The sequence below is a fragment of the Aricia agestis genome, chromosome 3 (genome assembly GCF_905147365.1).
Source record: "Aricia agestis chromosome 3, ilAriAges1.1, whole genome shotgun sequence".
In the NCBI taxonomy this organism is placed as follows: domain Eukaryota; kingdom Metazoa; phylum Arthropoda; class Insecta; order Lepidoptera; family Lycaenidae; genus Aricia; species Aricia agestis.
In genome coordinates this window covers 9,313,573-9,337,593 of record NC_056408.1, presented here as the reverse complement: position 1 = coordinate 9,337,593, position 24,021 = coordinate 9,313,573, and the positions used below count along the sequence as shown (strand labels likewise).

The window sequence follows — 24,021 nt, the reverse complement described above, 5'->3', positions numbered from 1 at the left end:
GACATCAACATGATACAGGGGGGGCAGCTGCCCCCTCCTGCCCCCCCGTCGGTACGCCTATGCATCTCATTATTGTTACGATTCTGGGTTAAAGCTTCTGGGTCAAACATCATCTTGTTCCTTTTACTAAGACGAAGTATGAGAGATAACATGTTATTTAAACGAGGGTTAACTTTAACCTCGATCTTTGCAAGTTACTGTGTGTGACTACTGACAAGTGACGATCTGCGAAAAGGTTAGACGTAGTACCCACATAAGTTCAAACTTACCAACTAAGATGTCAAACAAACTTATAATCGTGAAGATAATTTCATTGTCTCAAGATAAACAATATCCGTCTGACGTTTCCTGCACTTTCAAGACCTTGTCTCCACGTGACGAGACAGCAGCCCTGTCACCCGCCGGGGTCGTGAGATCGCACAACAATACAATGTCTATCAAGCCATAAAATTAATAGTCATCATCATCATCACTATACCTACCTGTAACTTTGACTGTGGGTGATTTTTTCAATGAGTCTACAGGGTGTAACAAAAAGTGATAATACTTTACGGTTTATAACTATGTGTCCCAGTAGAGTTAGCGCGGGAGCCGGTATAGGAATGATCGTGGCGTTGCCTATGCCCCAGAAGCGTAGCGTGCCTTCCCGAGGCCGCATATAAAAATTTGTTTAGGGGCCCTAAGGTAAGGTTACCTATATTACCATTAAGAAATGGGGAGTTATTATTAATTTTTACTCACTTTGGGCGCCCCATTGGCATCGGGGCCGCGTATAATTGATACGCCCCTACTATGCCCTATGAACTATGAGCGTAAAAGCCACTGAGTATCACCTTTTCAAACAAATTACATATAGGTATATTATACCATATCTGATCTAATTAAGACTTTTCAACTTTTAGTGTATAGACTCTCTAAAATAAAATAGGGTATTTATTTTGATTTTGGTTCATGAATAAAAGAAAGTTGTATTCTGTATTCTTATTAAATTTTAATCGATTATTTGATGACGTAAACATGTATCCATTATATTTACAACAACAATCTTTACAATTATTGTACAATAATTTTCTTAATAAGCACCTAAACACTTTTGAAACATATTATGTAACAATCCAATTATAATAAAATAAGAATCTTACAATTTTTTAATTACTAAGTTGATTTCGTTTACCATGTCAAATCTTACGGAAGCCCGGTTGGCTCACGGTTAACTTATTAAGAAAGTGGCGCTACACAGAACCATTTTTAACATACCTATTGTGTGCTATACAAAAATTAACTTGTGAAATTTTAACCAGTTATCGGTACACTTGTATTTAAGTTTGTAGCACACATGTTAAAAATGGGTCTGTGTAGCGCCACTTTCTCATAAGTTAACCGTGAGCCAACTGGGCTTCCGTAAATCTTTAAAATTAGCGTACGTACAATATTAATATTACTACTGGACTGAATGACATTTATACAACAATATATTTTAATTAGGCAACAACTTTTAGTAAAGTGCATAATATACACTCAACACAATATACTTACCACTGTTATGTTGTAATGGGCTAAAAAGTATAATCAAACTGTTCATTATCACAAAATATGACTATTAAATTAATATTTTTAACTTTTAAGTAGATACAAAATGTTCTGTTATTTTTGGAATGTTATAAGATGACTCTTAGAGCTGCTTTGGTACTCTTAATTTCTTCATCACTATTTTCTTAGCATTGGGAGGCGTACTTATAATGAAAAACATTAATTTGAAAAGATTACCAAAATCACTTGATTTTGAATACCTTGCCAACAGTAAACGATTAACATTTCACATCTAGTCGTAGTGAGTCTTCGAGACTATAACATTACAATTACACTTAGCTACCAAGTTCGACATTTTTATTATAATATTAATTAAGATGGCCAATAATAAACCAAAAATAAAATAAACACAATTATTGAATAAAACAAATGTCAATAACATAAAATAACCAAATAGAAAATTCAAAATAAAGCAATGATTAAATTATTCTAGTGGCGTAGCACGTCCTAGTGTCGCAATGTGACGCGTCGATGCAATAGGATGCATTTTAAAATGAGCCATTAAACACTGAACTATATTTCTACTCATGAAAATAAACATTGCATTTACAGACTTGTCACCCACAACGTAGGGCTCGCGTTCAAAATTTACACAAGCGATAAAAGAACGCTAGAACAACAAATATGAAAAAACCTTGAAAGGGCCTTTGCCTAGCAGAGAGAGGCTAAAAAAAAAAGAATCTCTACGCCTCACGTTGTTGCAACGTGAATTGATTATTAGGAGACTCAGTATTGTAGTTGACATTTTATCTTTTTAATTTTCTGGGTTGCCCCCATACAATTAACACTCTGATACAACTGTAGATACACCTACACATTATCCTATGACTATTGAACGTGTATATCAGTCTTGAGTGTGCTAGGACAGTCTGACCTCCGTGAAGCAGTTGTCGCAGACTCGCACGGGCTTGGTGTTGCCGGGCAAAGCCGCCGTCTTCTCGCTGCATGCGCCGCAGAATATGTTGCCGCAGCGACGGCAGTGGTGCTGGAAATTCAAGTTAAATTAAATTTTGACAGTCTTGAGTTACAAAAGGGGTGGTCTAAATTCTAATAAACTACAAATATTATGGGCACGTGATCTACTGCTTAAGTTCGTATTTATGCTTTTCGACAAAAATGTTACTGTAGTAACTCTGGAAAAATAATCGTTTTGTTAGATGGTATACTTTGTATTTGAATCGATGATTTCTAAAACAACATAACTAACATTTTTGCCGAAATCGAGTTTATAGCGATTTTGGATTTAGTCTATGGCCATTAATAAATTGTGCATTAAAACAACACAATTGCTTTGCGTTTTCTATGTAAATTGAACTACTGAAAATACCGCTTAGTGTTAGAACAACATAACTGACTGACATTTCTCTTCGGTGATTGTTAGAACAACACAAGTGCATACAATGGGGATTGTCCATTTTTTTTTAATTTTGCTCATTACAAAAACATTTCGAGGAATAAGGTCAGTGATCGTTTTTCTGTATTTAAACGAAAAAAATACCCATTAGTTACTTATATTTTTGAACAAATACGTTTAACCTTTGTTTGACCTTCAATGGCGTAAATTAGCAATAAATTCGACCAACATTACGTTTCGAACTTTTGATACTTACCGATAAATATAAAAAAAAATTAAGATATCAAAAAGTTAATTTCCTATGTCCTGATATCTTTTTTATACCTGAAATTTTGGAGTGGCCAACCACAACAGTAGAAACTGTAGATGAAGTGGGAGATGATGCATAACTATAAAATCATAACATTATGTTATGATTTTAAGATTAATAAAGTTGAATAAATATGAGTATTTGAGTTATTATTTTATGTTACAGTAGTTTCTTGGGTATCAAAACAACACAAGTAACAGATTTAATGTCAAAAGCACATAAGTGAAAAACTTTATTATCCATTTATTTATACTAAAATAAAATAAAAAGACGTATAAAAAAACATTATTAGGAGCTATATATACAGAAATATAAAATATAATATACATAATTATATATTACTTGCATTATCAAAAATTATCCAGGTTTTTGTGTCTCCTGAAAATTTTACTTTTAGTTACTTATGTTGTTTTAGAAATCATTGATTCATTTATTCTAGAGTCAACGAGAGATAAAGAGATCGAGAGTATCAATTCTATACTTTGAGTGTGACATTTTTTTTCCTGTGTAGTAGGTAGATCAAATAATCTTATATATAAAATTCTGGTGTCACAACGTTAGGCCGCGTACTCCTCCGAAATTACGGCTTTACTGATTTTAACCAAATTTTATATGCATATTTAGTGGGTCTGAGAATCGGCTACTGGGTACTTTTTATTTTATCTATACTAATATTATAATTGGGAATAGTTTATTTGTTTGAACGCGCTAATCTCAGGAACTACTGGTCCGATTGGAAAAATTCTTTCAGTGTTAGATAGCCCATTTATCGATAAATGCTATAGACTATATTTTATTACGCTAAGACTAATAAGAGCGAAGAAATAGAGTAAAATGTGGGAAAAAAACGGGGGAAATTATTTGAAAGGACTTATCTCATAACTACTGCAGCAATTTTTCTGTTATTTGGCACAGATAAGAACCACGTGAATGATCATAAACTATTTTTTGTGGACTAATTTGTCTGTGTAATATCTAATTTACGCGGGCGAAGCGAATTATATAGTTTTTCACCAACCTTTCTCCTAGCTATAGTAAACTCCTTACTACACGCGGTGCACGCAGTGGCGTCTTTATCGCTCGCCCAGTTGGGCGCCTCGTCGGAGCCCCGGGCCTCCTTCTCAAGTAGCTCTGCTAACTGAAGCGATTTCTCGCTGAGAGTTGCCCCCACCTCTTCTAGAGTCTTCTGCGCTTCACTGTATTGTGTCTTAAGGTTATTCTGTTCCTCTTGGAGGGCAAAATATTTCTGTGGAAATTAAAAATAATAAAATTAAGTAATAAGAAAATATTATACTAGATTGTTGGGACACAATTTGCCGTGACAAAACGACTATAATCCGTCTTTACCTGGTACGCGAAATATATCCTATACGTTTTTAAGATTATAGTTAATAAGAGTATTTTGTAAGAAGTACAATTGTAGGTAGGAGTATAGATGGTTCTTAGGTGATTTTTTTCTATAATCCAGTTAGGCGGAAGATAAGAACAAAGTTAACAGTATTTAGTATTTACCCTTTCTCTAACTTCTCCTATTGACTTTAGGACGTCGACTTCCTGCTGTAGCGCTGAAATTCGATCTCGATCCCTGACCATCGATTCCTGAAAGTGATAAAATTAATATTTTAATGTAAACCTCTAAAAATATCTTCAGTATAATTTCCTGCTAACGTTTGGAGTTTGGACGAAAATTAATTTTCAAAGTATTGTTTGTTTTTATTTTATAGACCATACCTACTTATATTTTCTTGGATAATATTATCCATTATTTGTCTACACGCGCTTTATATGAGCAAATAGATCATAGGCTCGAAATTAGCCATATCTGATTTACATTTTAACACTTTTTCTTCATTATAATTATCTTTTTAATCAATCGGCTTTATGTCCGAAGTACAGCTGACAAAACCAATGGAATTTTGTAACTCATTATTAAATTACTTATCATAAAAATAATATTATAAAAAAAGTCTACCCAGGTTTTTTGGTCAACCCATTTCAACTTAGTTCCATATATTTTAACATTTGTTAACAAAATACTATTTCCTTGTCAGCTCGGTGAACAACGTCTTAATTTCGGATCTTCTAATAGTAGAATTTATGTTATAAATCTTTACAGAAAGGACTATAACTACCTGTAACGACAATCTCCATTCTCGTTCTATCTGCAGATCGCTTTCCGCCGACGCGACTCGTTTCTCCGCTGCAGCTGCCTTTTGGCCTAAACTCCGAGAATTTTCCTCCAGATTTTTTCTAATATTTCTATCTTCTTTTAACCTACATATAGGAGAGTAAATTGATACTTTTAGTGAAATTCATGAAATCTTACAATGCCTTTTGTGAAGAAAAAGTTCTGATACTTATGGTTCAGAGAAAAATAACTCTTGCAGTCTAATCGAAACTCGAAAGGTTGTATGGTCCAAAAATATTATGCTTTGTAAGTTGTTACATAATATTCTATTACAAGTCAAATAATAAAAGTAATGACTTTGAATGATTGAAAATATTATGTATTACAGTTTTGTGTCTTGACTCGTGCTTTAGACCTTATCAAAAGGAAGGATAATAATTGTAAGTCTCCGTATAATTATGTATGCTTGTTATTTAAATAGCTATGCCTAAACTACTGATCTGATTTTAATGAATGTTTTTTTAATCACAGTACTTTGGATTTTTTCTTGTCTTGAATAAGCTTATATATGTGAATACTGTCCTTAAAAAACTTTTATATCAGTTTGCTAATACTTACTTTAGTAATTCTTACTACAGTTTAAGTTTAGTGGGGGTGGCAAAATTAAATTAAGTCTAGTATGGATGGATCAGTTTTGTGGTTAAACAAAAGATAAAGGCATGCAAAATGAACATTACAATGATATGGCAAACCTACACAATAAAACAAAACAAGCCAATGTGGTTGGTAGAAATAAAATACACATTATAACTGTATATCGTTTATTATAAAGAAGGCTTCACATACTATTGATTTAAAATTACAAAAACTATAAAAGAAACCAACATAGGTTCGATTAAGGTACATTTTATACAGTAAAGCTACAAAAATGCTATAATTTCATATAATTAAAAAAATGGGTTACACCAAGAGATTGTCTATTACTATTGTCTATTTAATTAATCACAATCTAATACTCCAAGTATCACTGAAATAAGTACCTAATTTTTGGTATAGCAAATACATTACTTCTATACAATTTAACAAATCAAAATACATTAATTAATAAATCGAGTTAACTAACAATATTAATAAATAAGCCTTAGTTTACAACTTATCTTACAACCACATCAATGGTGAAGCGAAGCATCGCTTACGACGAAGGTAATAAAATATATTTTATAAAAAAATATTTCATCAGTCAATAATATCGTGGGGGTTTGCCAATATCAAAGTAATGAGAAGAAAAGGGCCCTCGCTCGAGCGCTACGGTGGCGCCACCTTTACTGTCAATGTCAAATTGGTGACAACATCAGCATTCGATAGTGTAGTACACACCTAATGTCAAATATATGATAGCACCAGTGTGTAACCCACCTTATGCCAAAATAGTGACAACACCGTCATGCAAGCCACCTTAATGCTTTGTTCAAAACTACGCGACCAAGCGACTGCGAAGCGGGAGCGTCAAGTTGTCAAATGGTTTTAAAAAGAAGTCTAGTTATGTACACAGTACACTTCAAAACATACATTTGACAACTTGACGCTCCCGCTTCGCAGTCGCCTGGTCGCGTAGGTTTGAACAAAGCATTACGGTCAATTGTGACATCAAAAACTCTTTAAAAAACCAATATTTTTCTAGTGGCAACACCGTAGTTCCGAGCTAGAGCCCTAGAGGTGCCCATACACGGGACAATTTGTCGTTTCGATCGATCGTCAAGAAAATCGTCCAATCGGTCTTTTGACCATAAAATCGTTTGCGATATTGCTACACACGTACAATTTGTCGTTCGATTTTAACATCGAGGCGATAAATCGTTACGATAATTGTCCCGTGTATGGCCACCTTAAGAAGCGTTGCGCCCAGACGCTTCGATATGTAAAGCATTAGGCTTGGAGCGAGAGGCGTAATATAGAACCTACTTTTCATCCAGCTGGTGGATTGTGCTGCCCATCGACTCAGTCTTTGCTTCCAATTTGGCTATTAACTCAGTTTTATGTTTCAAGGAACTTTCACATTCCTAAAACAAAGCCAGTATTAACTGATGTGTGCGTCGCTAGTTAGTGAGTGACTCTAAGATTAGTGGGCAAAATAATTTGTGGTTTTTAGAGCATTTAAGGTTAGTGCAACGTGGAAATGTCTTTTTCTTTTTTTTACATATTGTGTTGAGACAATAATAATGAGATTTGTGCTCGAATGTTGCAATTATTCTTTTAAAGGTATTTTTATTGCTAATTACACATAATGCCATGTCCACGTATTATTTTATAGATATAGTTTAATTTCACTACTATTACTTAAATTTATAATGTTTTGTGAAGAAGTTTTAGAACATTTATTATACTATGGATTCGTCCTCAACTCGAATGTGGTGTATCTTTAAATATATTTTTTTAAATAGAAGAGTAAATATTATAATAAATGGAATAAGTACAGAATTCCAGTTGAAAACAAATCTAAAATTGAGATCATAATATCACTAATATTTGTGTGTAAATATATTACTATAAATTCCCTAGCCAGGAAACACCACCATCGCAATAATTCTCCTACAACATATTTACAATACGCAGAACGCTAACTCTGCACCAACTCTGCACCTGAGTGCTTAGTCATAATGGATTCGCTAGTTTTGATAGCGAAGTTCGATGTCAAAAATGTATGGGATTTGACAGTCACATCGCTAAGTGTCATGGCGCTTGCGATACGTTATGTCAAATACCATACATTTTTGATATCTAACTTCGCGTCGCTATCGAAACGAGGGAATGCAATTCGACTAAGTACTCTGATTCTATAGTTTATTCAGAGCGAGGTGCCCTATTAAGTTCTGCGTGTTATTCGATCTATTCAGTCTCCATTGGTTTTGTCGGAATTCCCGGATTTGCGGAAAGGCGGTATTTCCTGCAGGGTTTGGAGATTCAGTTTCTTATTGGGCGGGCCCTCGTCCCTCGACTTTGTGCCCTTTTGGGCGCCATTTTTGAAATCTAACTTCTCGCTTAGGCTACTGGTGGGGGACTTTAGGGCTTTGACTAGCTCGTGGTCCGGCCCAAGGAAGTGGTTATATTTTTCGAGGTTGTGGAGTATTTTGCCAATTTGCTCGGCCTTCCCCTGAAGCCTGGAGACCATTTCACCCTTCTGCGTAAGTTCCATCTCGCATTCCTTCGCGGCATTAGTAATACAGTGTTAGTATACAGAAATTTGAAGCGTTAGAACAATTTTGAAATACTACAGAGTACGAGGATAAAGCAAAAAAAAAAAAAAACAAAAACAAAACGCGTTAAATAGGGACTCACCAGATATTAAGGGATTATGCGATAGAGAACCCATAATACAATTTAAAACAAAAGAAACAATATATTAGATACAGGCAGGCCTAAGCAAAATTGATGTATAGGTTTAGAGAAACAAATAATTGTTTTTAATGTGTTAAGCAAAAAAAAAAAACAAAACGAATTAAGAAAAGCATAACTGTCAGATATTTTGATGGGAGCGCATCCAACAGAGAACCAATAACAGAGAATAGGAATTAATAGACATTTGGTAATTTTTAATACGTACAAAGACGGGCCTAAGTGACGACGCAAAGTAGATAAACAATGGATCATTAAGTTATAAGTAGTGAGCAACAAATATTAATCAACGAAGCGCGTCGTGGGCGCTTTAGGTGCTGCCCACGCCGCTTTACCGGGTCAATGCTTGCTTCACTACCTACGACGGAAATGTGACCTAGTGTATTGTGTACAAATCGACTGATCGACTGTCTAGCGTGCAAAGGCACATGTAAAGATAAGGAACTTTTGGTTTGGTTTTCTATAATTGTAAATGTAACTTGGTTTTCCATTGTAAATGGCAAAGTGTATTGTGCTAAAAAAAGCATACTGCATAATATTCTTTTTACTTAAAAGTATTTTTCAAAATTATACGGACAGTCAAAATATGAAAGTATAAAATTTTTAACTTGTTCTTCATATTTTTGATTTGTTGGTGTGTAAGTAGAAACCGTTCGAATATTATTTACGTAATTGGACTTGGATTTTAAGCGATTGCTTACAGTGTGATAAATACAGGTACGTTAAGAATTTAACCGGCAGCTAAACGGAGGTTATTTAAAAATTAAAGCAATTAAGGAAAAATGTTAATAACATAACGAATATGCATAAATAAAGGATGCCTAAATATGAATACCATATTAAGTATGTAGATAATATAAATAATAATAAAATAAAGATCATAAATAATTCCATAATATCAAATAAAGTTATATTTCGTTTCGGCAGTAGTATCAAATTGGGGAAAAACATCGCGTATAAAAAGCAGACCGTGAAATGGTTTCGTAACAAAACAAGCGCAGTAGACGGCATCGGCTAGTTCAAGGTCACAGAATAAAGCCAAGTAAAGGTCGCGCACAACTTTAATATCGCTCGGCAAAACTAGAGGAGGAGGCACTGGTATAGAAGATGTACTATCAGGGAACTTGATTCATAGACATATGGCGGACTTGCGTAATTTGGTCGAATTATGCCAAACCTAGTCGACTATAACCCGACCAAGTAACGTGGGTCCACCATCTGCCTATGATCAATTTCTCAGATAGTACAATCACTAACAATATATAATTTGTCACCATCTGATCTCGACCTACCAATAACGAAACGTCTGATCACCGATCCACCAATAGCATGTACTCGGCTAATCAAACAGACCAAGGGCCTGATTAAGCCTACCGAGTAGTGGCGAGACAGTCCCCTCATCAACCGAGCCGAGCACAAATCATACCGAGTGCTTGGGTGAGAGCACTATCGCGCCACTCTACTGGGCAGGCGTGATCAAGCCATCACTACGCATTTGCCGAACGTAAGTTGTGCGTGGCCTATAAGGGGTAGAAAAACCTAATTATGCTTCTCACCTGCAATTTCTTGTACATCTCCAGGTTAATTAGTTTTATATCGTCCAACTGTCGCCTCAGGGATATTATCGTGTCCTGTTTGTCGTGTATATCTTTCTCTAGCAACTTCATAGCGACCTCCATCTCGGCTTTGAGTGATATCTGGAATCCATTATGTGGTTGAATTAGACGTTATATAGTGAAAAAAAATTTTGTGCTTAATTATTTTGATTGTACCTCAGGTGATATACTAGGTACGATGAAAGTTTTATATTATAACGTCATTGTTAGTTATTAGAAGGTAAACAATAATTATTTCGCGTCAACACGACGTGTTTATTATAGAGCCATTAACGAGAGTATCAAAACGTGTCACAAGTAGCACGCGATTGGTAATGACGATAATTATTGTGATAACGTTTAATTAAATTATTATTGCTACTGAAAATAGCATACTTAACTGCATACGGTATGTCTGATAACTAAAATAATTTTCCTTTTAGTTTCATAAGACTAGTCGTTACTAAGGAAAAACTTTTAAAGCATCAACAAAAAAACATTGGGTTTTGCGAATTTGCACAGGAAGTAGGTACTATTTAACATTACTAATGCTTTTAGTTGAATAATTTAATAGTTATGTTAATTTACAAGAAGCATAGACCTTTAAGGTAATACAACCGTGGGGTAAATAGGGTACCTCAAGTTGTTGATGTTGTTACCTGGTTGCTCAAAATCCTATCTTAATTTATACTCCTGAATATTTTTCCGGTCTGTAGGTCCACCATCCCTTAAATACTTAACTAAAAAATTCAAGTTACCTGTATATCAAAAGTCAAAACATATTGAAGTTACCTGTAAATCGATCTCCTTCTGTAGTTCAGCGGTTCGTTTCCTCTCTTCGTCCAACATTTTGACGAGCTCGGCCTCTTTCTCAGTCTTACATTTGTCCGATGTGTTACTTTTAACGCTCTTTTTGTCCTGAAATAAAAGTGTTTATCTTGCAACTATTAAGATAAATTACAGTATCTCTACTTAATAAGTATTAAGTGAATTTGTAAATTTGAAATTCTAGAACGAAAATTAATGTTTCTACTCCAGCACAGTAACAAATTCATATAAAGATAGAGAGAGAATTCTAACTCTGAATTATATTGAAAATAAAATAATTTAGAACAATTATTTATGTCTATCATGTATCCTCATTTCACTATAAAATGATTCTCGAATAATATAAAGAGTGCGAATACTGGTTGCACTACAGTACATTTATATTTATTATGTATTTTAATTAACAAGTTAGTCAAGTTATTATCGTTATCGTTAGTATTGTAATGAGGGGCTTAACACTGATGAAGTCATCATAATGATACAAGCATTTGTATACAAAAACCTTGCGAAGGACAATACACAATGTTTGTTATGAAATGACATCAAAAAATAAATACATGTGCTCTACATTTTTTTCATGAGTTGCTAAAGTATGTTGCAATATTCCAATACAAACGAAAATTCTTTTGTTATATCTTTTAAAAGTAAATAAAAGAAATACCTCATCATCCGGCGGCAGCTCAGTCACTTTTATCCTACTCTCTTTGGTTATGTCCTGACCTAAACAGAAAAACAAACGTGCGTTCAGACGGGTTATAAATAAACAGTGGACGTATCTGAAAATAGCTCACAATTTTTAATCCAATGTCTTTGCGTGCTCTTTGCCGTGGTATTGCCCATGATACTGGGTCGGCAGTGCATAACGGTTTAAATATAATGCGTGCGACGTCCGCGGCATACTAATCCAAACTAAAACGATACAAAAGATTGAGTCATACAATCGCTTTATCTAATGCCATCCGTGCGATTTTCACTTGCTAGAAGTAATCTTATCTTTGTGCATACGCGGGTCACTCACACGGTGTGCCTTATGTGTTACTTTATAAATGTATTAGTTTCTGATACAATGGTACCACTTCCGAACCTTATTGTCTGAAAATAAAGTCGAAATGTGTTTTTCTTGTGTTTGTCGGCGACCGTACGCATTTAGTTACTGCAGTTGTCGTTTATGTTTATTTACAAAACTTTTTAAAATGTCGATGCTAATGGTTTCGGACAATGAAAACTATCTTATGAAAACTATATCCTAAAATATTTGTACTGTAAAGACTCTTTAAATGTTTTATACATCGTAGATGTCACTTTAAAAAATCTAATGAGATTGCTATTATTAAAGTTAAATTAGCTTCAATTTATAAATAAAGGACAGTCAAAACCAAATCAGGAAAGCAACTGGGGGGAAATACTGTATCGCGTGACGAGTGTACAAAGAAGGGTCGGAACAAGTATAAGGATTATGACTAAGTTGAACTAAGTACCTAAATACATTTTTTATTATGAATCACTTAAACTATTATCGATTTGTGTTCACAGGAAATCTTATCAATCTGTCTATTTGGCGTCTTGGCAAAAATAAGAGTTACTTCACGAGTACCTAATACAACTTCACGAGAAATAGCCAATAACAATAAATTCCGTTTTAATGTGATTTTTATTAATAACATTTTGAGGGTTCCGTAATATTTAAATTATGGGTAAATTAAATATTTAAGGGGGGCTCCCATACAATAAACGTCATTTTTTTGCTATTTTTTGCTCGATATCAATGACGGCAATACATAGGCACTTGAAATATTCAAGAAATACGTTTTATTTGTACTTTAATAATTTATGATAAAATTTAAATAAATGAAATAATTAAGGGGGGCTCCCATACAAAATACACAATTTTCAGCCTATTTTAGCTCTACTGTGGTACGGAACCCTTCGTGCGCGAGTCTAACTCGCTCTTGGCCGATTTTTATTCAACTTACTACTTTTATAATCCAAGACTTTTTATGATAAGCAAATGCTACAAAAGGAAACTGAAATGATATGATGTCAAAGTTTAAATAAACCCTTTTTTTTTTCGGCATTAAATAACCATAGTGATTGCAAAGCTATTTAAAGCAGCATATTCGTTCCTAGCCCGATCCATATTATAATCGCTTGTAGTCGTCCATGGGCTAACGTGGGAAGGCCGCAAAAGACGATCAAAGAGAACAATATACAGGGTGTAACAAAACTAAGTGATAATACTTTAGATTTTGTATGTGTCCCTTATATTGAGTTCACTGTAAACTTTCACAGTGAACTCAATATATAATAAGCAGCGCTGAAAAGCATTTTTTTATTTGTATAGGTAAGCGACTGAGCGGCAGGAATTTTCCCAAACAAAAGTTAAAAAAAGTTACTCTTTCTGCGCTGCTACTTTCACAGTGAACTCAATACAGGGAACTCATACACACCCTGAAATACTAACACTTAGTTTTGTAACACACGCTTCAATATATACAGATAGACCCATTTATAATGTCCTGGTACTTCAGTAACTAGTAAGCATGTCTGACAAAATTAATAACTTACCTAATGCATGTTTCAGCTGGTTGTTTTCTTCGACCAGTGTGATCATCGTGTTTTTGGCGATCGCCAAGTCTTCCTTCATGAGAGCATTGGTCGTAGTTAGACTTTCCACTTTGGACTGAAGATTAGCTACCGTGGCACTGAAACAATACTATCAGTTACATTTCATACTTTCCAGAATGTTAGTTTTACTAATATGTAAACGATTAATGACTATTCATAAATAAACCGAAGACCAAACGTCACATTTTACAACACAGCTATGTCTAGCCAAAAATAATAATTATCTTTGATGTTTGAAAACAATCAATATAGGTACAGTTGGTTTGGAGTTTCGAGGAATTGTTAAAATGTTGCGAAGTATTTTTTTAGTTATATGTGTGTGTTCTTAGTGTGTGTCAATATGGTAATCCGCAGTCGTCGCGTGAGTTCCAAAATATAACCTGGTATGGCCAATGTTCATGACGTCATGAATTTGACACCACACTTTACTGGTGTGCCACCGGTAAGACAAGTGTGACGTATTAGTTACATTTACAATAATGCCATCCCAAAGTCATATACGTCAATGTACTGGTCAGTATATTTTGGAACATGATTTTATGATTCATTATAAGAGAATACTAGACAGAGTACTGGGTAATATTTCAGAACACACACTCGGTTGCTTAGAGAATATTGACTAAGTATATAAAGAACTTACTTGAGATGTCTATTCAGCTCCTCAATGTAATTCTTCTGGTCGAGCATGGTATTAATATGGCGTTGCTTGGGCTCGTTGTTGCCGTTTCCATTGCCGGCCAGGTCGTGCGAGGAGTTGCTGCCGCGTAAATACAGCGAGAAATCGATCACGCCTTGTTGGCTGTCCAAGTCCTCCTCCTTTGGGAAATGAATTTGCAATTTAAATATCTCAAATTTATAAAATTGTGTTACATAATTATGTTAATAACAAACGCGTATCAGTTCATTAAGCGCTCTACTTGTCTGGGAGAGGCCACTTGTCTTAAAAGCTGTTCCGATACATTTTAGCTGTTGTATTCTACGAGACGGATAAAATCACAGCAAATTCTTTAACAGAAGTTAGGTTTACCTTAACACACAAGTTGCAGTCCACAACATTGAGTCCGACCAACAAGCCAGTTATGATCACGGCCTCCTCGTTCAACATCAAGGCGTGAGGCTCGAAGTATTCCTCTAGAGTTTCCTCGCGATGTTCTAGAAGAATCCTCAGATAGTCCGCGAGTCTCTTCTGCATCAGGGCCAGTCGTAGCCAGGCTCGGGCGCGACCCATTGCGGTCCTAAAACAATGTGAAATTTGATGTCTCGCTTACCGTCAAAAGAATAGAAAGAGGCAAAATGTATGCAGGTAATGGTTGAGTTAACGTAATATTAATAATATCACGAATAAGAGAAAATATTTTCTTAAATTAAGTATTGTAGTAAGTAGGGGATTTTACATATGGACGTCTCATACACAACGTTACATAGGAAATAAGATTATGTAGTCTATTCTTGCCCGTCGAGAGTTTAGGAACTAGGTTAATATAATTTTAGTAGGTCTTGTAAGTGCGAGCTAAATTGACCAAGACGATAAGGGCGGGGAAACGACGTCATAGCGCCGTCTAAACGGTTATAGCTACGGGTTATTATGGTGCGATGGACGTAATTCCTTTAGATACACGGCGTCTGGAGAAATCTTCATCTAGTAAAGACCGCGCACAACTTTGAGATCGCTCATCAAATGTGAATGGGAAAAACACAGTTTTGGATCTTTGGTGGTCTAAAGGGGGAGAAAGTCGGTACCAATATTCAACGACTTGTTATTGGTAGATCGCGATCAGATGGTGACCAGTTGGTGAAATCTTTAAGTCGTATGCGGCCAATATCCTATCAACACCCAAGCGATGGAAATCGACCGCGATAACAATAGAATAACAATAGATTTCCAAGAATCCGCGATCGAGGGAATATTTAGTCTCATTGATTTAAAAATATAAATAAACTTACTTGACTGTAGGTAAATCTCTGATACTGGCTGTTATGTCGGCAGCTTCGGGCGAATACTTTTCGACCATTTGGAGAATATCCCATAGCTCTTTCTTGGGACCTAGGAGACCCTACAAGCATATTTGATTAGTTTGTGCGTTTTATGATGATATGCATGACACATTATAATTGACAATAGTAGGGAAGTTACCTAACAAAAATTACTCGATAGTTTAAAAATATCGAATCACTTCGTAAAGGAATTGCAATCGAAATTATCGATTTCGTACTGAAATTTCAGTGGTGCCGGCGATTTAAGATGGCCGCCCTTTTTTATCGATTTGATTTCGATTCAACAGAGTCAATCTCTATTGACATAAGTTCCGTTTCATGCATATGACATTTTTCAAATGTTTTCGTAACAATAATTTTATACTCCTATTTCACAGTTAATATTTATAATTTTTATTAATAAGTTAGCATTTAGCATCTTTTCATTTTTATTCATTTACAATTATATGAAACATTTGTTTTTGTATATGGAATATAATTTATTACATTTTGTTTTTTTTTGTTTTCTTGTAAAAAAAAACCCGTAGCAAAGAACATGAAAACTGTCACCCATATCATCTTAGAACGCACAAACTAAGTGATACAAGCGTATTAAATTACATAAAAAAGTCGTTTTAAATGTAGTTCAAGGGCTTTCAGATAAAATAAAAACCTAGCTAATGCATGACCTTTGTTCTGAAGCCACTGCACTGTATATTTTACAGGAGTATACATACACAATACACATGGATACAACTGTGCTACTTCGCATTATCTTTCGTATGTAATTGGTCGACTAAACGTGCAATAATTTGACGAGAGAAATAATTTAAGCCCGCAAAATAAAATGTAAAGACAGCTTTGCTGTTCCTTCCTAAAAGATAAAGGAAGTTGTTAACCAACCTTTTTAGGTTTCAGGCCATGACGCATGACATGTTCTAGAACGATGAAGAAGTGGTGTAGAGGCAGGTGGTCGCTGTCTAGCATGCGGCCATACCGCAGCGACTGTTCAATTAGCTCCTTCACTATCAACTTGGAGATGTTCACCAGATTACTGCGCTCTATCACTACTGGGTCTCGAGCTGCAACAAGGGCGTTAGTAAGTCTCACGACAGGTTATCCTAGTGTGAGAGCTAAAGCTAATTTAATATATAAAAATAAGTCGGGTTTTCCTTCCTGACGCTATCATTCCAAAACGCACGAACCGATTTCCACGGTTTTGCATTCGTTGGAATTTTGGAAAGGTCTCGGGCTCCGTAAGGTCTATAGAAAAAAAAATCAGAAAAGACTTCAAGAGAAAAGCAGGAAAACAGGGAAAATCATTTTATGGCAAAACAACGTTGCCAGGACAGCTAGTCATTTTAATAAATTAGTCTGAAAATATGGTATACTGTTATTTTTCTGAAATTTCTGTATGTTTTTGCTGAAATAAAAAATATTTTTTAATATTAAATACTAATAATTGGAGGTAAAATTTAGTGTTACTGTCATGAATTAGATAATAGTAAGGATGCTGATCTATTAGAGCTCAATGCGGGAGAAGAGGTGACAGCGACGAAGTGGGATAGATACTTTATTCTGCAATTACACTATCGGCTAAGTACCTAGTGTTTATTTATTAGCAATAATTAATTAATTAAATTCAAAACGCTTTTGCGATGTAGCGACTTGGTACGACCTTTCAACACAACAGTAGAAAGTATAAACTTTTTGATGTTGTCGTTTTGCAGTATGATATTATTTTGCAGTATTATAAAAAGGTGTGGTCAATATAGTTTTAGAGTGACATCATTATATCTGCACTGTTTCTTTTAAAAACTTAAGTAATGACTAATGATAATGACTCATTAATCACTCATAAATCAATTAAATAAAACGAAACCTCTCTATTCATACTTTAAGAAGTATCAGAAACGGTTCCTCTAGGGTAAATATTATAACCTCGTATTTGATAAACACGGAGAAGTTAAGGAGGCACCTCATTCTAAAGAAACTGCATGAACAAGAGCAGGAACCAAGTTAATTTGTGCATATATTGTAGTAGTATCTCAAATATAAAGCTGTGCCTGGACTGAAGTAAACTTTTGATCGTGAAAATTCATCACTAGCTAATAGCTATGCGGTATCAAACTTCAATTACCCATAAGCGAATGCATCGGATCATCCGGCGATGTTATAGCTCCAGTGTCAGACGGACGAATATACGAGTCCTGCATCTCCATATCGTGAAGCTCCTTCAGGCAGAGCCACTCGCCGTCCACCGAGACGCGGAAGTTGCAGAGATAGATGGTGTCCTGAGCCCCGGCCATGTCGGCATCTGGGTTGTCTTCCCGCGGAATACCTGCGATGCCGAGCTCGGGCAACGGCTCCCCGTGAACACTTAGTGAACGCATAATGCAAAAAAATCGTGAAGCGAAAAGTATGACGCACTCGCGGAAATCTTGATCACCCTGTATACATATCAGCTGATTACGCCGACGAATTAAGTAGAGGATAGGTAGGCTCCTTTTGGAATCCTATGCACTGTGTACACAGTATTCGTATTATTTTGATAAAGTGCAACGTTAAAACAATGCCAGTGTAAGTTTTCTAGAACTTCGGGGTGAATATTGATCGCCCACACACTGTGTTGGGGTGAAAATCAATACCGTGGGGTAACAGCGCCATCTTAACAACTACCGCGATAACGTCGTGAGCACAGCAAAAGGGAGTTAGTTTTAGAAGATTTCATAAGATGGAGTAAATATTTTGTTTTCAGTCATTCCAGATTTTTTTTATTCATCTTAAAACATAGAAAATAAGAAAAACTTATAATAAACATTGTTGTTTTGAAATTATTATATTAATTTACTACTAAATCATAACTAGTTGTGATAAATTAAGGGTGGGTTGCACCAATTTTTACTTTAACTTTTTTTATTTACTTTAACTTTAACTTCAACCATAACAAAATGTCAAATGCTGTCCAATCCCTAGTAAAAGTCCATAATGTACGCCATATTTGACGATAACTTTAACCTTAACGGCGCACAGTGGTCCGAAATCGCTAAATAGTGGACATTCGTAAAAAAGTTCGATTTTGGTGTGGAAAAAAATACCATCCGATAGATTTTAAGAGGAGTAACAATAAATCCTTATTAAGTTTTTTACCTTACGAAAATGTTGTAAGGGAAAGAATCTATAAATAGATTTTTTTCAAAAACTACTAAGTCATTTTGGTTCATTTTTGAAACAAGTAAAGTTCTAGTGGTATATAAGGTTTAGAAAAAAAAAAACGAAAATTTACGTGCAGCCTTTTGCAGTAGAGGGGTTCAAAATTTTGAAATAATTTTACTAACTTTTTAGGTGTGGAAAAAATACTATTCGAAAGATATCCTAAAGAGTAACAATAAATCTTCATCAAGTTTTTTATAAAAATGTATTTTTAAGGTGAAAAAAAAAATTACTAAAATGTTGTATGGGGAGGAATCTATAAATAGATTTTTTGCAAAAACTACTATGTCATTCTGCTTCATTTTTGAAACAAGTAAAGTTCTAGTGGTATGTAAGGTTAAGAAAAAAAAAATACGAAAATTTACGTGCAGCCTTTTGCAGTAGAGGGGTTCAAAATTTTGAAATAATTTTACAAACTTTTTAAGTGTGGAAAAAAAATACTATACAATAGATTTCCTAAAGAGTAACAATAAATCCTTTCTGAGTTTTGTATACAAATGATGTTTTAAAGCGAAAAAAATAATTACGAAAATTGTATGGGTATAATATAATACTTATATAAAACGAGTCCTTAAAAAGCAACAATACTTATATGTACTTACAAACATGGATAGCAAAAACAAAATTAAACTAAAATTAACTACTGACTAAACTATTGTAATTATAATAAAATAAAAATTGTTACACACACTAATAACTCAAACAATTTCAAATGAAACTTATAAATAAATAATAATCAATTAAACCAACGCTTTACAAACATAGTGGATCTCCAATGCTACCATCGCCTTGTAATGACACAAAAAATTTACGTGCAGCCTTTTGCAGTAGAGGGGTTCAAAATTTTGAAATAATTTTACAAACTTTTTAAGTGTGGAAAAAAAATACTATACAATAGATTTCCTAAAGAGTAACAATAAATCCTTTCTGAGTTTTGTATACAAATGATGTTTTAAAGCGAAAAAAATAATTACGAAAATTGTATGGGTATAATATAATACTTATATAAAACGAGTCCTTAAAAAGCAACAATACTTATATGTACTTACAAACATGGATAGCAAAAACAAAATTAAACTAAAATTAACTACTGACTAAACTATTGTAATTATAATAAAATAAAAATTGTTACATACACTAATAACTCAAACAATTTCAAATGAAACTTATAAATAAACAATTATAAATAATAATCAATTAAACCAACGCGCTTTACAAACATAGTGGATCTCCAATGCTATCATCGCCTTGTAATGACACAACTTCACTTTCTTAATCATCTGATAAAAGAGGTCTTTCAAGCAACAGGTCGACTGTTGCTTAACTTTTTCACTCAAATAGCCAATTGGAACAATTGGCTATTTGTCGTAGTTTGAAAAAAAGTCGGTGTCAGTTCCAAAAGTTTCAAATATCTGTCTGTATTGGCTATTTGAGTAGAGAAGCTTCAGAGGCAAGGAAGAAAGAATTTAGAAATACTAGAGAGATGCATACCGCATACTAGAAAGACGAGTCGAGCAGAAACTAATGAAGATTTGTTGCATAGCTTTTTAATAAGCTCTGATCCATATTTGTCTCACATTCGTCCAAAGTTGTCTAAAAATAAACACCAAGAATTTCATCCAGACACAGTCGACCTGTTGCTTGAAAGACCTCTTTTATCAGATGATTACGAAGAAAGTGAGGTTGTGTCATTACAAGGCGATGGTAGCATTGGAGATCCACTATGTTTGTAAAGCGTTGGTTTAATTGATTATTATTTATTTATAAGTTTCATTTGAAATTGTTTGAGTTATTAGTGTGTGTAACAATTTTTATTTTATTATAATTACAATAGTTAAGTCAGTAGTTAATTTTAGTTTAATTTTGTTTTTGCTATCCATGTTTGTAAGTACATATAAGTATAGTTGCTTTTTAAGGACTCGTTTTATATATTATATTATACCCATAAAATTTTCGTAATTATTTTTTTTCGCCTTAAAACATCATTTTTGTACAAAATTTATGAAGGATTTATTGTTACTCTTTAGGAAATCTATCAAATAGTATTTTTTTCCACACCTAAAAAGTTAGTAAAATTATTTCAAAATTTTGAACCCCTTTACTGCAAAAGGCTGCACGTAAATTTTCGTAATTTTTTTTCTAAGCCTTACATACCACTAGAACTTGTTTCAAAAATGAACCAGAATGACGTAGTAGTTTTTGCAAAAAATCTATTTATAGATTCCTTCCCATACAACATTTTAGTAATTATTTTTTTTCACTTTAAAAAATACATTTTTATAAAAAACTTAATAAGGATTTATTGTTACTTTTTAGGACATCTTTCGAATAGTATTTTTTCCACACCTAAAAAGTTAGTAAAATTATTTCAAAATTTTGAACCCCTCTACTGCAAAAGGCTGCACGTAAATTTTCGTAATTTTTTTTCTAAACCTTATATACCACTAGAACTTTACTTGTTTCAGAAATGAACCAGAATGACATAGTAGTTTTTGCAAAAAATCTATTTATAGATTCTTTTCCATACAACATTTTCGTAATTATTTTTTTTCACCTTAAATATACATTTTTATAAAAAAACTTAATAAGGATTTATTGTTACTGCTCTTAAAATCTATCGGATGGTATTTTTTTCCACACCAAAATCGAATTTTTTTGCGTATGTCCACTATTTAGCGATTTCGGACCACTGTGCGGCGCCCATACTATGGAGCTAATATAGAGCTACCTCTATATTAGCTCCATGGCGCGGCCATGCCGACTGTATGGGCGCCGCAGACTCGATCGCACAAAAAGTCTGTCGTCTGCGATCTCCCTTAAGTCCTGTCAGTGTAGTATCATGACCTTATTTTAAATAGGTACCTATTTAAATGAAACGCGTGGTAAAAGGAAAAGAGTGAAGTGAGATGATTTACTAGATAAATCTCGCAAGATGTATCCTAATAATATATCCTATAATCTCACAGTCAAACAAAATTCTTAAGTAAATAAAGTTCATACACTTAATCAATTTATCATAGCATTTACTCAGTCGTTTGTTTGGGAAACATTGTTAAAATAGCACGTAATTTGCCAACAGCTATGTATGGGGCCAAAAGTTTCGGCTATATTTTGGCCGAAACCGAAACTAAGGCCGAAACTAGATTTTTTGGCCGAAACCGAAAGTCCGGTCGGTCACTAGTTTTTTAATAATGGTTAATTAACCAAACCGATTTTAATGACGTCAATCACAGATTCTATGATGAAAAAAAAATGAATAAGAATGATACAATGTACATAAATTCTGTTTGACCTTACCCTACTAGTACAAACTGGCTAAAATAAGTTCACAATGCCATTTCAATTGGATGTCAATACTTAGTTGTTATAGTTTGTGCGTTTTACGATGATATGCGTGACACATTATAATTGACAATAGTAGGGAAGTTACCTAACAAAAATTAATCAATAGTTTAAAAATATCGAATCACTTCGTAAAGGAATTGCAATCGAAATTATCGATTTCGTACTGACATTTCAGTGGTGCCAGTGATTTAAGATGGCCGCCCTTTTTTATCGATTTGATTTTGATTCAACAGAGTCAATCTCTATTGACATAAATTCCGTTTCATGCATATGACATTTTTCAAATGTTTTCATAACAATAATTTTATACTCCTATTTCACAGTTAAATTTTTATAATTTTTATTAATAAGTTAGCATTTAGCATCTTTTCATTTTTATTCATTTACAATTATAGGAAACATTTGTTTTTGTAGATGGAATATAATTTATAACATTTTGATTTTTTTTGTTTTCTTGTAAAAAAACCCGTAGCAAGGAACATGAAAACTGTCACCCATATCATCTTAGAACGCACAAAGTATAGTCAACATTAACTGACAACTGATAGGTAAGTTTTGAATCCAAGTTAAATTAATATTGTGAGTCTATCTATGAAGCTGCATTATCTAGCATATTAAAAATTGCAGTACATTAATGCAAAATTTTTGTGACAAAAATTTATTGAGTAGCGGATTTATATTTTCCCTACTTTAACGAGTCATACTCTTAACAGACTAAGGACAAATAAAATGTAAAAAAAGTAATAGTAAATTGACTGCTGCCCCACCCTGAGCCCAAGGCTGGCTACACCCATGGATACACGGTTGTCAACACGCAAAATTTATTCAACACTGTGGTTTACAATGGTGTAGCTGGCAACGCGCAAACCAATTTTTGCTGTTAACACCGCCGTTGTCAACCGTGTATCAGATACTTTATCAAATAGTAGATAAGCTGAAATGCATAATTTTTAACTTTGTTCAAATACTGATACTGTTCAAAAGCTGTAAAGGCCTGTATTCACTTTGATTAGAGTGTGTGGAGGTGATAAGTGATTAGGAGAAAATAAAGAACTTGCACTAATCAGTCGCTGTCCACAATGGCTTCCTCCTGATTACTAATCACCTGCACTCGCACAAAAATAAGTGAATACAGGCCCTATGTGCAGAGGTGCTATATTATCTATATTTCGATATGATTGATGGCTATGGCTTTGTTTATAAAATTATTACCTTGATCTTTAAACGCTACAAGTAATTCAAATGTTTACCAATCATTTAAAAACTATGTTTAAACAATCAAACAAGGGTGGTTATTAAAAATGAATTAACCATTAATGAGTACCTACTACCTGGTACCTACACTGTATACAACAGTGGTATACAAGCTTTTAACAAAATTAGTTTTATTAATAATTTAGTAAAATGTTAGGCACTTACGCTTGCTAGAGTAAAAATATGACTTCTCCGGCTTTGATAATAACAATTCTGGCCATTTGTCTTCTTTATTTGATGAAACCGACGGAGATCTTTCCGACAAATGTGATCTTAACGAAGTTGTGGAAGTACTAGGAGTTACAGCCTCTTTTTTATCTTGAGGTTCAGCCATGGCTTTAGTTTTGTTTATCTATATTATTTAACATTCATTTCGCACGAATAAAATGTAAATAAGTCAGAAAATAATTTA

The 24,021-nt window shown here is 34.0% G+C and overlaps 1 protein-coding gene across 3 annotated transcripts; it reads right to left on the bottom strand.

Moving 5' to 3' along the window:
* Positions 1 to 1,969: 1,969 nt before the first annotated feature.
* Positions 1,970 to 24,021, bottom strand: LOC121725772 (RUN and FYVE domain-containing protein 2). 3 transcript variants are annotated; one of them, XM_042112878.1, is made up of 14 exons: positions 23,775 to 24,021; positions 16,701 to 16,879; positions 15,768 to 15,877; positions 14,851 to 15,058; positions 14,464 to 14,639; positions 13,764 to 13,900; positions 11,860 to 11,918; positions 11,163 to 11,288; positions 10,332 to 10,472; positions 7,345 to 7,442; positions 5,387 to 5,528; positions 4,767 to 4,853; positions 4,273 to 4,500; positions 1,970 to 2,575 (listed from the first exon to the last, which is right to left on the bottom strand). In XM_042112878.1, the coding sequence occupies exons 1-14, from the start codon at positions 23,941 to 23,943 to the stop codon at positions 2,450 to 2,452; spliced, it is 1,986 nt and encodes a 661-aa protein (XP_041968812.1). In that variant the 5' UTR covers positions 23,944 to 24,021; the 3' UTR covers positions 1,970 to 2,449. The 3 variants fall into 3 exon arrangements, with proteins under 3 accessions (XP_041968812.1, XP_041968811.1, XP_041968813.1); XM_042112877.1 differs by lacking the exon at positions 23,775 to 24,021 and adding an exon at positions 17,938 to 18,412; XM_042112879.1 differs by lacking the exons at positions 1,970 to 2,575; positions 4,273 to 4,500; positions 4,767 to 4,853; ... (1 more) ...; positions 7,345 to 7,442; positions 23,775 to 24,021 and adding exons at positions 7,782 to 8,584; positions 17,938 to 18,412.

What these genes read in the sequence shown, in the direction of transcription:
- LOC121725772 (XM_042112877.1), bottom strand. Translation starts at nt 18,190, where the DNA reads ATGCGTTCACTAAGTGTTCACGGGGAGCCGTTGCCCGAGCTCGGCATC. An exon ending in TCCGATGCATTCGCTTATGG is followed by an intron (nt 16,880 to 17,937) that starts GTAATTGAAGTT and finishes CCCTTGTTGCAG; the next exon opens with CTCGAGACCCAGTAGTGATA. An exon ending in ACTGCAACTTGTGTGTTAAG is followed by an intron (nt 14,640 to 14,850) that starts GTAAACCTAACT and finishes CATTTCCCAAAG; the next exon opens with GAGGAGGACTTGGACAGCCA.